Here is a 16,677-nt window from a genome sequence, read left to right on the forward strand (position 1 = left end):
TTACCATTTCAGTGGCTGCCAAAACTGTTTCTGCATATGTGTGCCATCTACTCTGTCCTTTTCCAACACGAAAAGATAAATACCAACTTTGAAGAAAAACGAGAGGGATTTACTGTAGAATGAATGTAGCTATTTTGGTGGGGAAAAAAAAAAAAAAAAAGTTATTTCTGTCTGGTATTGAAGGAGAAACTTCTATTTCTTGTGCAATTTTCACAGGTAGGCAATGATCTATGTCAAGACATGCTGGTTCTGCAAATTATTTGAATGATGGACAGCATTTGACTCCAAAAGGGACTGCATATGCAAATGTTCATCTATAAGTGTTTATCTAAAGGAAAAGGCCAAGGTCAGTTTTAGATTATAAAAGCTACCTGTATTACTTTATTCATATTTCATGTAAACAGCAGTATATAAAAATCCTCCCTTTAACTTTCATTTTCATGGGTGTCTTATTTATCTTCCCCCTTAAAGAAAAAAAAAATGCTCAGAATTTCAGTCACTCAAGCCCCGAATTGTATACAGCCTGCTCCTGAATGTTCATTTTATTTATTCATTCTGCCTCTCCAGGAGAAGTACAGCCAAACTCATTGAATTTTGTAGCAACTTAGGCTAGAATTTTCCAAAAACCTCAACACCATCAGCTTGCACCAGATTCTCAAAAGTAACTTCACACATCAAAAAGAGGGCTTTGGAGAAAATTGTGCATAGCTACCAAACTTTTAACCCAGTGAGATCCTGCATAGATGCTTAAATGAACCTAGATGCATGTAGCTACAGAAAGTACCTGTAGACAAGTGATGGCATCTTCACAGTGTTGATTTTGAAATATTACTGTTGCAATTTATGATGCTTAAGGCAGGCCTGACTCAACTGAAAGCTTTATTTCTCTCTTTTATGATTGTTATAGCAGATATTGATATCCTTCCTTCTTCTTCCTCCAGCTTTATATGCTGAGCATGACACCATACAGTATGGAATATCCCTTTGGTCAGTTGGGGTCAGCTGTCCCAACTGTGTGTCCTCCCAACTTCTTAGTAATATTGAAATATTACTGTTGCAATTTATGATGCTTAAGGCAGGCCTGACTCAACTGAAAGCTTTATTTCTCTCTTTTATGATTGTTATAGCAGAGCTGTAGCAGGGATACCAATTGCTTGCTAAAGAAATTTACTGACAGCAACAAGTTTACTATTTTTTACTGACTCTCCAAATCTTTTACTGAAAATAATCCTTGCATAAATAGAAGACTGATGTATCCAGATTACCTGCTGTATAAAAACTATTAAAAAAAAAAAATATTACTTTCTGAGCCACAAAGAGAAAATGAGAGAGGATGCATGATCTGAAGGAACTAGGAGAAAATATAGATGAGTTCATGCACATGGTGGGTGGTTAAGGTGACCTGAGAAAGACTCTTCCCTTCTTTGTAGAGATGGGAGTCAAAGCTTGAAGGCTTCTGCTTCAAAGGCAAATCTGACAAGAATACTATTTCCGAATGTAATATTATAGTCTCTCTTATATACTAAGTCTTAATTTGATTTTTGCCAAGAAAGATCCAGGGATCGTCTGCAAATAATACTCTCTGCCTGACAGTCTTTTCCTTTCAGCACCATAACAGCAGAAAGCCTCTTGGTGTCTGACAGATTTTCCACACAGCATCTTTCCTTATGAACTACAGAAGTGTTAATATAGTTGATTTACAGTTAATGATTAAGGATAAAAGGACCAAGTGGCATGCCTGTGGTCATACAGGACATGTGCTTATGTAGACTTGTGTACCCAGGTCTTTCAAGTCTTAGGCTAATGACTTGCTCCATGGGCCACGTTTTCCACACAAAGAACGTAGAAGATGATAATTTCATAGTTGTGGGAACATGTAAATCACTCTTCACAGAAATGTGAAAAGCAGATAAAGCACTGGTATGCCACTTTCTAGTCATGGTATAGTAGAGGAACCTGTCACCAAATTAAATTGTTAGAAGTCCTTCCTGTAATGCAGGGTTGCAGGATGACATGCCAGGGGACCACACATGGGGACAGGGACAGGAGACTGGCAAGCCAGGTCTCAGTTCCAAAAAAGGAATTAAGTGCATGCAGTATAGACAGAGGATTCAAGTGAAGCATTGCAAAATGCTTGGCTTCTCTCTACACTTCAAAGTCCCAGTTTATGTCATATTGGATCAGACTAATTTCTGCACTATTCAGTATCCTTTCTCCCAGCTGCGATCAGCATCACATACTGCAGACAAATTTGTGTAGCATTCTAGACAGTAAACACATATGAAATAACTTTATATTTTATAATAAATGTCTGATTCTATTTTTTAAAGATTTTTATTGGTTTTGTACGTATTCTGCCCACTTTGAATCTCATTAAATTGTTGGTCCTGTTGGTACCTTGAGGCAGTTATGTCCACAATATTGTTACTGGTGTTTTTATTTCTCATTCACAGAACTGCCACTTTTTACTAAGTGTCTTGGTTTTTGTTTCCAAAACGAAAGAGAAAAGCAATCCTGATCTACATTTTCTATTGCATTCATGTCATGGTTTAACCCCAGCCAGCAGCTAAGCACCACACAGCTGTTCACTCACTCCACTCCTCCAGCAAGATGAGGGAAGGAGAACTGGAAGGGTGAAAGTGAGAAAACTTGTGGGTTGAGATAAAAACAGTTTAATAAGCTAAGCAAAAGCTGTGCATGCAAGCAAAGCAAAACAAGGAATTCATTCACCACTTCCCATCAACAGACATGTTCAGCCATCCCCAGCAAAGCAGGGCTCCATCGCCTCCACTCTGAATATCACCCCCTCCTTCCTTCTTCTTCCCCCAGCTTTATATGCTGAGCATGACACCATACGGTATGGAATATCCCTTTGGTGAGTTGGGGTCAGCTGTCCCAGCTGTGTGTCCTCCCAACTTCTTGTGCACCCCCAGCCTACTTGCTGGTGGGGTGGGGTGAGAAGCAGAAAGGGCCTTGACTCTGTGTAAGTGCTGCTCAGCAAAAACGAAAACATCTCTGTATTATTAGCACTGTTTTCAGCACAAATCCAAAACATAGCTGCATACTAGCTACTGTGAAGAAAATTAACTCTATCCCAGCTGAAACCAGCACAATTCATTATATTATAAACTTTTAAGCATGTATTTTTTCTGCATGGAATGATCCAACAAAAGGCAATATGCACTGACATTCTTCATATATTTTTAAAGTTGAAGGTTTTTTATGGAAACACTTTTCTATCTTATTAGGATTGGTACAGATGGTGCCAGATGCTACCACACTAGTGAAGATCCACAGGGAGTCTGGACTGATAGGACCATTGAAAGAAAACACAATTCAAAAATGGTTCCATCATCACCATCCTCTGGAATCAAGTTACCGAGAGCTAACGTTATAATGAAGCTTATTATGCATTTCGTGTTTTACCATGGGAAAAAAGAAACCAAATGGCAGTAAGAAGTGAAAACAAATGACTCAGACACAAGACAAACAAGTCACATGCATAGAAGCCAGGGAATTGACTTAAATACCAGTCTCTTTCTAAGAAGATATTGCCTTGGATCAGATGTATTGTAATACATTTTCTATAAAAATGTGTCAGAGATGTTTTGAAATTTAGTAATAAAGAGAGGCTGAAGTAGAAATTAAGTATTGAACTCAGAACCATTTCTATTTTAGGTCAGCTCTCTAAATATTTTATATAAACCATGCAAAGTTTCAGTGGATTTCCTGTATTTGGAAATAACCATGTCAATACCCACAGTTTTAGAAAGCTGTTTTATCAAAACTAGTTAGTCATATGACACATAAGATCGCGCTTTTCATATCATATTGTGAGATCCCATGTAATGTATCTGCTTTTATGAAACTAGACATTGTGCATGAGCCAAAAATTTGGAAATTATATTTATAGAAGCAGAGATTTCCCAAGGAACATTTTCTATTAATTCTTTGTTGGCTGAGCATGTTCTGAGGCCCATGAAAAACCTTTTAATGTTTGTGTTACTAAGACAACTTTTAGAACCCTACTCTGTGCTTACAGTAGATTAGTAACCAACATTTTATATTTAAAGGGGAGTTTTGAGTGTTTACCACTCTGAAAACGAAGTCCTTTTCTAACAGCTCATTAGTAGATGTAGAGCATAAATATGTTCAATAAACTTTAGTAATTTTTGTAATTATTCTATAGGCATTTTCCATCCACATTTTCAGTAAGAACACTTGAATTCATAGTATATCGCCTTGATTCAATTAAACAAGAACAATCTGTATAGAATTATTTTTTTTTTTAACGAGGTTGTATATTTATAGTGTTACGGTAGAAGTGCAGCCAACATTTCAATTGAAAAGTGACATACTATTAGTTATTGATTAAAACCCTGATTTCTTAATGTAGAATATTCTAAAACTAATTTCTACACATTTTCTTTCAATTTTTTAAACATATAAGTGCAACTGGATCTGATTGCATGGTGCATGCATAAAATTACTACTATGCAGTCACTTTGCACTTTGTGGTGTATGAACCTTTCTCTTTTTTTACTCCTTAATAATTTTTTACTCATACAATACTGTATTTAAGGTGCTTAAAAACTAATGCGGAATAAGGTTTAATATCCTCATTTTACAGTTGGGTGAACAAAATCTTAAAAAGCTTAGGTGTTTTATCCAAGGTTATCAAAGTGAATAGGTAGTACAGTTAAACATAAAATTCAGCCTACTCTTGTGCTATGCATTAAGTCTTCCACGGTGCTGTCATCCATATCAGCCATTGCAGGTGGTACCCTGCATCTACAGGGAAACCCTGAATGCCTAAAAAGTTATTTACCTCGGCTAAAGTAGTTTTTGTCCAAAAACATAAAGATCACAGATTAGAAATGTTTTGGTTGCTATATAAATTAATTACATTGTGAGTTAGATTAATGGGAAAATAAGGAACTTCTGAATAATTTTCTGCGTTTTCTGTTCTTAAACTCTAGTAGGTATGATTTAAAAAAGACAAAAGCTATTCCTTATGCTTTGGGGTAGAAGAGTGATCATCATTTGAATCAGGATTAACTCTCCCCTGAAAGGGGACACAATATATGTGTTGTGAAAGAGGTTGGGTAGATTCTTCTACTGGAAGTCACAGTTTTTAAATACATCCCACTGAAGTTAGCAGAAAACTTGAAATCCATCTATGGGTGTCTGGTGAGCAGATCATTAGCTTGTAGATTTTTCTACATCTGCTATGGGCATATTTTTGGCAAAGAGCAACGCCACAATATAATATTGTAGAGATAGATCTGACTGAGCCAGTCTACTCACGGGAAGCAGACTAACCATGAAAGTACACATCTCTGCCATGTAAAAGAGCATCAGAGGAGTGGATTATATTAAACATGACTGCTAGACTGGGTTTTGGTTTATTCACTCTCTTGAGGGTCTCTGCACAATGCTAGGTTTGATCCCATAGTCTATTCAGATTTGCAGATGCTAATTCTATGAGCAGAAAACAATTTAGCCATTCTTTCTTTCAGTTCATTTCAGTAAAATGGGGTTTGATTCTTTGGGTTGGTATACTGTGACTTGATTACTTGGGATTTGAGAAAGGCAATTGCGTTGGAGAAAAAAGACCCGTGTAGGTACAGAACAGTACAGTGGGTGCAAAATAAGCTACTTTCTTTACAAAGCAAACAGTTAAATTTGTGGATTTCCAATTAATTTCCAAGCAATTGTTTTTACAATATACATGGAGGGTATTGAACAGAAATGTCAGCTTCCTGCTGAGAAGCTTGCTTTTCTTAGGTACATTTCACCTTAGAAGTTTTCCACAGAAGTCCAAGTGTCCATAAAACACAAATGGAAAACGTCATGCAGAAAATTGTTCTTGCATTGTCATTTTGAAATTTGTGTATTACTTGAGTACTATTCCTATGAACACCTGTCTGTTAAAATTTTAGCAATATGCATAGCATTTGTAGAAGTACAATTTTTTATTTTCTTGTTAGCGTCACAAACAAATGTATCTGTTTATATATATTTCTAGTAAGTGCTTTTGTTTTATTAACTAGACATTAAGGAATTTCTTTTATTCATGTGCTGTCTGGTATGTTGTTACCTTCATTCTGGGAGTCTGATCGACACAGTGACAATGTAATGCTGACAAATACTGGACACATGTTCTACATAGATTTTGGAAGATTTTTAGGTCACACACAGACATTTGGAAGCATAAGAATGTCAGTATCTATAGTAACGCACATAGTAAGCTTTAGAGCAATGTTCTGAAATTTCACAGCCTTTTCAACTTCCATGGAAAAAATACAAATGAGATAGTGCTTTTTTTTTCTGAGTTTTCCAAAACAACATCTTTTTGTTATTCACAAAACTCTAAAAAATATAAGAATAACTGGAAAAGAAATTAAAAGTAGATGTTGAAGATCCTCTTTCAGTCTAAAAACAAAAATTAAAATTCTTGTTTGGCAGAGATTTCAATGATATAATTAATTAGTGACGACAATAGTAGACTGGACTATGCCAAAAGAATTCTGATTTCCATTCTGTTTGTTTTTGTTTTTTTTTCTAACAGACAAGTGTACCTATAGTCTTAAACCACAGATGTATCTAAATTACCACTTTCTTCCCATATTCAGAGAAGAAACCAAATTTTCCAAACAGACATGGAGAAGAATTATATTATGCATCTGTGGGTAAAATTACAAACTTTTTCTTTACCTTTTGAAGCCTGACATCTAACCAGACTGAGCTCAGGGGTTGTTTTGCAAATATCTGATTTTACCTACACAGGACTGTGATTTTTCTATGTTTGTATCTATCTGTGATGTAACTATCCCATGATAACGATAAATAAAATAGTGTGATCATGTATTCTAGTTCCTAATTTGAACATATGGAGGAATGAATTGGGATGGAATAAGAATAAATAGGACAATGCCAGTATGTGCAAAACACAAAGAAGCTGTTATAGCAGAGTAGAGAATGGATAAATGATCCCTAATACTGATGAGTAGTGTGTGTGTGTGTGTGTCTTTCCTCCATGTTTCTTAATAATTTCCAGAACTAGTCCCAGAATTATGTTTGAACTAATTGTTCCCTTCCTTTTTCTTTTTTCTTTTTTTTTTTTTTTTTTTAAGATGGCCTTTGACTATTCTAGTCTATCTCAGTGTGAGTGTGTTAAAAATAACAGTGTGAGAGTATTGATATGAGGGAAGCTTATGGGGATAGTAAGTTCTTCTAAACCAGGTAGTCAAAAGATTTAGTTGGAGTGCTGAGAATTATCATCAATCATTCAAGATATGCTCCCTTAATCCTACTTATTTGCTGTGGAAAAAATAAAGCAGAATAGAGTAATAGAAAAAGATACTCATGTACGCTCAGAGTCAAGTGCTGCATCCCTCACTTCAGCAAACCTCCTTTTGGAGCCCAACAGGAATTTCCTTGAGCAGTAATTTTACAAGAGCAAAGAATCATCTAGTTTGAGTGAACAATGGGACAAAGCAAATATATGGGGGACACAACCAATTTTACACAGAAATCATGTAATAGCATTAGTAAAAATAGATGTTAATTTTATTACTTTACAACTCAGTCATACTACACCTTCCTATTGACTCTAAAATGACTTAAAATACTGTCACTTCCATAAACAGCAACCATTTTTTTCCTGTTTCTCCTTGGAGTATATTGCTTTTAAACTATTGGATAAAACAATACATTTTAGGACCTCCATTCATGGAGTGCCCTCATGGTTCCTTAGTAAAACTAGCACTCACACTTAACAGCAGGTTGTGAACATCATGGGATAATGGTTGTCTTCCTCATATCTACATACAATTGATCAGATATAGTATTAATGACTATAGTTCTCATGAGCTGTATGCACCTTCATGAAATGTAACATATTATTTGTAACACAGGAATACTGGGATATGCACTTCTACATCCCATAAATTTCAGAGTCTCAAAATTTGAAACCCTCAGTGCTATTTGTAGCTACTAATTCCCACAAGGCAAGTCCTGAAATAGGTTTAATCCCTGGTTTCTTTAACAGCGCTTTATATTATATTTTCATTTGAGTTATTAGATTTTTATTTGAATTCTTAGCACTCCCAAAAATATCATACCCTTAGAATAATATTGATAAAACAGCAGCACAGTGCTTTCAAATCTTCAGAATTATTAGCTCTGACCCTGGAGTAGATGCTATACTTAATACTTGTTATATAGGTGGCTTTAAAGAATGAAAAGCATCTGATACAAGTCCTTATACATGCAACTGGTCTTTACACACATCACACAAACTTTTTTTTTTTTTTTTTTGTAAAATGAAATCTATGCAAGTGAATGAAGGCTTATAGAAAAGGAGTCCCTATCTGAACTGTTTATAATGGTCATTCCTTTCAGAATTTAGGAAGCTGCTTGCCACAGCTGTCCATTTTCTGTTCTCAGAGACGGCTTTTAGTCATTACCAAACTCTTATTCCTCATAAAGCTTCATGAGGATAGGTCCTCTGCAGTATTCTGCATCTGGAGTATTTCTTCTGACATAAATAAAATGAAAGGCATACATGGCAGCTTTGAGAATCGCACGCTGTCAGGCATGGGCTGCAGTTCTTTCTATCAAATTCAATATGAGTCTTCAGAGAACCCTCTGAAGCTGATATGATTCACACAGTCATGCTCACTTTTGCATTCATGATTGTATAACACCCCAACAAGGGATTAGTTAAGTTTCCTAATTTCTGCCTTCATCTTTAAAATGATGTCCAATAAGTCTGCTCAGTTTTGAGTCCGAGGCATGAATCAGTAGCTCAGCTCTTACAGATTTCAGAGGGAAGAGGAATCAATAACTTTGTCTTTTCCAGTTCCATGTACCTTCACAGTGCAGCAAATATGTTAAATAGTATTAATAACCTGTCCTTACTTGAGTCTAGGAACTAATGTTTCAGAAGTGTTGGAGGGAGACATATGATGTATCTAACCAATAGCATAATAACAGCTTGGCAGAAGGAATTATTCCCAAAGTCCCAAAGGGAACTTTCCTACTGAACCATGAGATTTCTTCTTTTTTTTTTTTTTTTTTCCTCTAAATCATACAGGATGACACATTTTGTTAATGGTAATAAAATACTTCTTCTTTCATTCTCTAATCCAGTCACCACAATTTACCCTACATTCCCCTAAAGTAGTGAATTCTGCAGGCACACTTCAAACTGTATGAAAAAATATTACTTGTTTCATATGTATATTTCATATAACTGTCCTATTCTTTATCTTCTGAGCATTCTGTGGCAATCATCTTAGACCCATTCCGCATTAAATAGGTGTAATATCATCCAGGTAATCATATGGGACTAGGTCAGTCATCAAATGGTACGGAAGAAGGTGTCTGGCTCATGGTTGTACGTGCCATGCTTTCTTTGCTTTTGTTTTCTTCTTTTCAGTTCTGACCAGTTCTTTTTGAGTATTTCTTCTTTGGTGAATTAAACAATAAGAGATTTATTTAAATTCTGTACTAACCGAGCTAATCCTGACTTCAGCAGTCTCATCCTCTCCACTACCAGTCACTTCCAACACTGTCATCTATATTTTTTCAGTCAGTGTCATGTAGTCTGAAACCTGATGGCAAGATATAGAGTAGTACAGCTCATGGCACAGTGCAGATTCACCTTTTGAGAACCTAGGTGTTCTTTTTTCTTTTAAAATACCTAGTCATCCTGTTTATTTACAACACTCCCTGACTTTTCTTTTCTCTGATCTAAATCACAGAGATCCTCTTGTCTCTTTGCCAAACTAATTCCACATCTTGGTGTGATTTTCCCAGAATTTAAATCTGCTAAGCTGGTTTTCCTCTACAAAGTTAATTACTAGAGGCAGCCTAGCTATTCCATTGGGAAATTGCATTTTTTTGAAGGATGTTTCAAAAATACGGGAAAAATACCTTCCTACAGTTTCTTCTTATGTCAGTGTTTTCCTATACTGAAAACCACTTAAGAAAGCCTGAGCATGTAGAAAAAGTAGAAGTAACTCTTTTTATTTTAAAAGTAACACATTTCATTTTTAGTGTAAATAACCTAAAATGAGTGTTAGTGTCTCACTGGGAGTGTTTATTTGAAAAAAAAAGCGCATTATTTTCAGATATATTCTTCTAAAACAGAAAAGTTGGCATACAGACAGGGAAAATTAAGTTGTATTTCCATTCTTTGACTACATTGTATCTGTATGTGTTCCACATTTTTCCTAAAAATAGGAAAAAGTGGGGAAGAAAGAAGATTGGAATTTGAGAATTTCACATTTATTGCCTTTTAAAAAATTTATTTAGCATACTCATCAAACAAAGAGTCTAAAACTTGTAAGTAAAAACTTAAAGTATAATCACTGTTGATTTTTTGAATTTATGCATGAACCTGCAATACCTGCTGAAAGATTCCATTGGGAATTTTCAATATGCCTCGTTATTAATTCATTTTTTACACTTTAAATTCATTTTTTCTGACATGATCGATCTGGAGTTATTAGTTCATGTGAACTGGTAACTCCTAATTATTTGCCACCATCCACTTTCAGCACTTCCTATATGCCACCCTCCAAAAATCTCTGACTGAAATCCTGGAAAGATTAAAATTAATTACTTAAAGCACCTTAATAGCCCCAATGATCTTTATAAGAATATACAGATGTTTAAAGATAGTAATGCACATAAGTCTTTGCATAAAGATGGAAAGGTGAAATGGATAAAGACCTAAAGGTGAAAAAAATGTCACCTCCAAGGTAACAGGTCCTAAAAGGGTCTGAATTTATGAGGAAAGAAGTCCATCACTTCTGAAAGTCAGTTGTCTCTAATTGCCCTGAATTAAAGTCCAAAAGCACAAATCGAGCCTGAGAACATATAAGCAGTACAAGTTGCAGTTGTGAGTTTCAGATGCACTTATGTTATTTTTTTTCTGCCTTGAAGAATAGGTGTTTACTGTTGCTGTTTTGGTGATTTCTCTAATTATCAAGCCTGGATAGTAGTTACAATTGGTCGTTTGTTTTCACTAATAGCCTCTTGTGAAAGGCATTCAATTAAAACTTTTTGAAATTGGAGTAAATTATATTCACTGTCCACTTTGTATCCTTAATTTTTTTATTTATCCTTTTCAAAGTACCTGGAAAGTTTAAGAGATGCATGGATATAATCCTATCTAGTTTTATTCACCCAAGTGTGTTGTTCTGCTGAATGGAGTTCCCTGAAACACAGTTCTCATCTGCCACAATTCTCAGTATCCTTCTTGGCTTTTCATTTAGTTCAAGCATGACATAAACTGCTTCAGGAACAGACACTTTCTTGGAAGAGTTATCATGTATTCTTGTTAATAAGCACCTGAGCTAGAGAAATTAATGACTTCAGAGACACCAGTGGCATCCCCTCCACTTTGGGAGATATACTACACATGAATTATTTCAGTGACTCCCTATCAACTTCCTGCTTCAGAGATTTCTTCATATCCTCTCCTCTTTGCTCCTTTTCTTTCTATTAGTCACCCGTGATTTCTTGTAGAATGTGACTCTAGAGAGAGTAAGTTTAACAATAAAACAGAACTACAAGGGGGAAAAAGACCTCTCACTGTCCATTTTGTTTATATTATTTTTAAATTATAACTGTATACAGAGGCATATATTTTCTCTTTCCTGCTCCCATAAGAAACATTTTATTGCATTATCTCTTTGTCCAAAAGCTTTCTATACCTACCTTTGTAGGTTCAGGGAGAGCTGTTCTCACACACAGTCAAGTATGTGTCAAGCGCTTTTAAACTAATCTCTTTTGCTTGATCTTGGTATCTTTTTCACTTGTTCTGCACACTAAAACTTTGTCCTTTATCCTTAATTGGAAAGCATACTGATGTATTTAAATAATGTGGGATTTGATCCCCTGCCCTAAGGAATTTCTGTGAAATTCTATTTCTTAATCACTGGTTTATTTCTCTATTTTGCCTAGTGATATACAAATCTCCTACAACCATCTATTACTGTGTTTTCCAAATAGCCATTTCATACTGAATCACAGAATCATCTAGGTTGGAAAAAACATTGAAGATCATCTAGTCCAACCATTAACCCAACAATGACAGTTCCCAACTACACCCTATTCCTCAGCGCTATGTCAACCCAACTCTTAAACACCTCCAGGGATGGGGACTCCACCACTGCCCTGGGCAGCCCATTCCAACGCCTAACAACCCCTTCTGGAAAGAAATGGTTCCTAACATCCAGTCTAAACCTTCCCTGGCAAAACTTGAGGCTATTACCTCTTGTCCTGTCGCTTGCTACTTGGCTAAACAGACTCATCCCCACCTCTCTGCAATTTCAGGTAGCTGTAGAGGGCGATGAGGTCTCCCCTCAGCCTCCTCTTCTCCAGACTAAACACCCCCAGTTCCCTCAGCCACTCCTCGTACAACCTGTGCTCCAGACACTTCATCAGCTTCGTTGCCCTTCTCTGGACACGCTCGAGTCATTCAATGTCCTTTTTGTAGTGAGGGGCCCAAAACTGAACACAGGAATCGAGGGGCGGCCTCACCAGTGCCGAGTACAGGGGTAAGATCCCTTCCCTGTCCCTGCTGGCCACGCTATTGCTGACACAAGCCAGGATGCCATTGGCCTTCTTGGCCACCTGGGCACACTGCTGGCTCCTGTTCAGCGGGCTGTCAATCAGCACCCCCAGGTCCCTCTCTGACTGGCAGCTCTCCAGCCACTCCTCCCCCAGCCTGTCGTGCTGCTGGGGGTTGTTGTGGTCCAAGGGCAGCCCCCGGCATTTGGCCTTATGGAAACTCCTCCAGTTGGCCTCAGCCCATGGCTCCAGCCTGTCCAGGTCTCTCTGCAGAGCCTCCCTGCCCTCGAGCAGATCAACACTCCCACCCAACTTGGTGTCATCTGCAAACTGACTGAGGGTGCACTCGATCCCCTCGTCTAGATCATCAATAAAGATGTTAAACAGGAGTGGCCCCAAAACTGAGCCCACCAGATTTAACTCCGTTCACCACAACTCTTTGGGCCCGGCCATCCAGACAGTTTTTTCTCAGCAAAGCGTGTGCCCATCCAAGCTGTGAGCAGCCAGTTTTGCCAGGAGAATGCTGCGGGAAACAGTGCAAAGGCCTTGCTAATGCCAAGGTAGACAACATCACAGCCTTTCCCTCATTCTAATAAGCAGGTTGCCCTGTCGTAGAAGAAGATCAGGTTTGTCAAGCAGGACCTGCCTTTCATAAACCCATGCTGACTGGGCCTGAGCATCTGGTTGTCCCGCATGTGTTGTGTGATGGTACTCAGGATGAGCTGCTCCATCAGCTTCCCGGTCACTGAAGTCAAACTGCTGGGACTGTAATTTCCCGGATTAACCTTCTGACCCTTCTTATAGATGGGCGTCACATTGGCCAATTTCCAATCTGTCAGGACCTCCCCGGTCAGCCAGGACTGCTGGTAAATGATGGAAAGCGGCTTGGCGAGCACCCCAGCCAGCTCCTTCAGCTCCCTCGGGTGTATCCCATCCGGTCCCATAGACTTGTGTGTGTCTGTGTGATGCAGCAGGTCACTGACTGTCTCCTCCTGGATTGTGGGGGGGTCGTTCTCCCAGTCTCTGTCTTCTGGCTGAGGAGGCTGAATTCCCTCAGTACAACTAGTCTTGTTATTAAAGACTGAGGCAAAGAAGGCTTTATGCACTTCAGCCTTCTCCTCATCACTCATTGCCATGTTTCCTCCTGCATCTAGCAGGGGATGAAGGCTCTCGCTGGTCTTTCTTTTGCTGTTGATATACTTATAGAAACATTTCTTGTTATCCTTGACTGCTGAAGTTAGATTAATTTCCAGCTGGGCTTTAGTCCTCCTGACTTCCACCCTGCATAGCCTCACAGCATTTTTGTAATCACTGTGTGTGGCTAGCCACTTCTTCTAAAGGCTGTAAACTCTCCTTTTCTCCCTGAGTTGCAGCCAAAGCTCCCTGTTCAGCCAGGGTGGTCTTTTCTGCCACCAGCTTCTCTTACAGCACCTGGGGACTGCCTGCTCCTCAGCCATTAACACTTCCTTCTTAAAGAGCGCCCAGCCTTCCTGGACCCCTATACCCTTCAAGAGAGTCTCCCAAGGGATTCTGTCAAGCAGGTGCCTAAACAAGACAAAGTCAGCCCTTTGGAAGTCCAGGATGGCAGTTCTGCTCCCCCCTCTCCTGGCCTCTCTAAGAATAGAGAACTCTATTATTTCATGGTCACTGTGCCCTAGTCGTCCTCCAACCGCCCCATCATCCATCAGCCCTTCTCTGTTCACAAAGAGGAGATCCAGCAGGGCACCTTCTCTGTTCAGTTCACTCACCAGCTGTGTCAGGAAGTTGTCTCCCACACATTCCAATAATCTCTTGGACCGATCCCGCTCTGCTATGTTGTATTTCCAGCAGATGTCTGGGAAGTTAAAGTCTCCCACAAGAACAAGGGCAAGCGATCGTGAGATTTCTCCTAAGTGCCTATAGAATATTTCATCCACCTCTGTCCTGGTTGGGTGGCCTATAACAGACTCCCACTACAACATCTGCCCTGTTGGCCTTCCCCCTGATTCTAACACAAAGACACTCCACCCTGTCTTCACTACACTTGTACTCAAAGCAGTCATAACAGTCCCTAACATACAGTGCCACCCCACCACCTCTCTTGTTTATCCCTCCTAAAGAGCTTTTAGCTATCAACTGGTGCACTCCAGTCATGGCAGACATCCCACTGTGATGGTGAAAAAGACCTGTTAGCTGAATATTTGGTAGGTATGAGGTAAAATCCCACTTGTTCTATTTATTTTAAAGCGACTTTTAGGTCTGATTTTTTCCCACTACTTAAAGTCAGTCACAACACGAAAAGTAGTTGTCCAACAATCTCTATTAACAAGAGGAATTGCTCCAATCTCCTTGCAAATTAACTCTCAAGTGTTTTATCACTAGGGTTAGTAATAAACTCCTAACAAACCTTGAAAATTTGATAGTCTTAGAAATGGTATAAGGCATCAGGAATGCTTTACTGAGCACTTTCAAATATAGGTATTGAATGTGAAGTGTATAAAGGGTTTAAATCCACTTTAACATTGTTATGCAGTCTGACTGCTGGTGACTTTGAGTGAAGGCTGCTTTATGTTTGTTTATCTGAACAGAGGATCCTAACTCAGCTCAGAAAGTGCCTGAGCTGGACACAGTAGGGCTTTGTAACCAGTCATTATAAGATGGACATGGCTACAACAGCACAGTGTTTGAATACTGTTGAAAACATGTATGTTCTTAAAGCAGAGTACATCTTCTTTCAGGAAGGATCTTTTTTTGATTCTTCCAAAATACAAAATCAGCTGACTGTAGAAAATGGGTGAAATCCTGTGACATAAGTGAATAAATTCTGTGGTCAGACTGCAGAATAACTAGTGATTGCAGCAGAGATGGGGGGAAATGCAGCCATAGTGAAAACCATCAAGAGATGCCTCAAACTGGTTTCTGCTTTCCTGTCACGAGTCTTGACAATTTTGTTGTTACAAGGTAAGGTTCCAGATGAGTCCCTGTGGCAATACACACTGCAAATACTAGGTCTACAATAAGAACACTAACCACGTCTGACCTTAGCTGTCAACATTTGTGCTAGCTATACTGTCACTTAGCATAATGATCCTGTGGGAACAGGTGTCATCAAATCTCCATGATTTACAAACTCACTAACTCTGGCCCAAAATGAAAGGGTTTTTAGTTAAGTCACATTCCCTTGCACTTTGAACAGGCAAAGGGATACAAATAAATATTTGTTATGGCTCAGTTTACATGGGGAAACTAGATGTTAACAGAATAATGAATCAGAGCCCTTAGTTTAGGCGAATATTATAGCATTATAGCTTGTTTTCTACTATATCTGTTAAGCATGATTAAATCTTGATGTAACCAATTCAGTTACTGACAGAAACAGATAAATGTTTCAGAATAGGCCAGTCTAATGTGTGAAATATTTCTTTTACTACTGATCAAAATAGGGTGTATGTTCAACACAGAGATTTTACTGGATAGCTAATATTAAAGCTCTGATAGTGAAAATAATTATAATAGCAAAGTTGATATATACACAAGAAGATTTAACTTAATGAATAAATAAGACCATAATGGTTTAAGAACTGTCCTCAGTTACCTAAGGAATTCAGGACATTCTTTCTAGATTGAAGTTTCTGCCTCTGAAGATAGATGTTACTATAAAACTAATGTGGGTAAAACTGTAATCAGAAATGAGATTTCAAATTTGTAATTAGAAAACTTCTTATGCTGTAGATATCTCAAACAGCAGCAGAATTGTCAGAAAATAGAGATAAAACCATGTTATCTGGTATAGACTTGACTCTTGCTCATTTGATTGAAGAATGTAAGTCAGAATGTCTAGGCCATGTAGTTTGTCTGAGCCAAGGATGCTCAGGGCATTCAGGAATCTTTCTGTGTGAGTATTAAGCAGATAATGTCAGCACTAAATTCAGACCAGTTTACCCAGGGCTATGTCAGTTGAATCTTAAAAACCTCCCAGAAACAGGTAACCTGTTTCAATATTTAATTATCCTCATGGTGAAGGGTTTTTTTTCTTATGGCCAATCAGAACCTCAGCTGTTTCAATATTGTCTCTTTTTCTTGCCTGGATCCATCTGTTTCATAACTTTC

At 38.1% G+C, this 16,677-nt stretch overlaps 1 protein-coding gene across 1 annotated transcript in view; it reads left to right on the forward strand.

The window, feature by feature from the left end:
* The window catches only part of PIK3C2G (phosphatidylinositol-4-phosphate 3-kinase catalytic subunit type 2 gamma), a 212,991-nt gene that overhangs the window by 127,289 nt on the left and 69,025 nt on the right, over nt 1–16,677 (forward strand). Inside the window, 4 exon segments of the mRNA XM_074901319.1 lie at nt 217–346; nt 3,249–3,390; nt 6,062–6,115; nt 6,117–6,221. Of these exon segments, the coding sequence (XP_074757420.1) occupies nt 217–346; nt 3,249–3,390; nt 6,062–6,115; nt 6,117–6,221 (431 nt within the window).

Source organism: Athene noctua, chromosome 3 (genome assembly GCF_965140245.1).
Source record: "Athene noctua chromosome 3, bAthNoc1.hap1.1, whole genome shotgun sequence".
Classification (NCBI taxonomy): domain Eukaryota; kingdom Metazoa; phylum Chordata; class Aves; order Strigiformes; family Strigidae; genus Athene; species Athene noctua.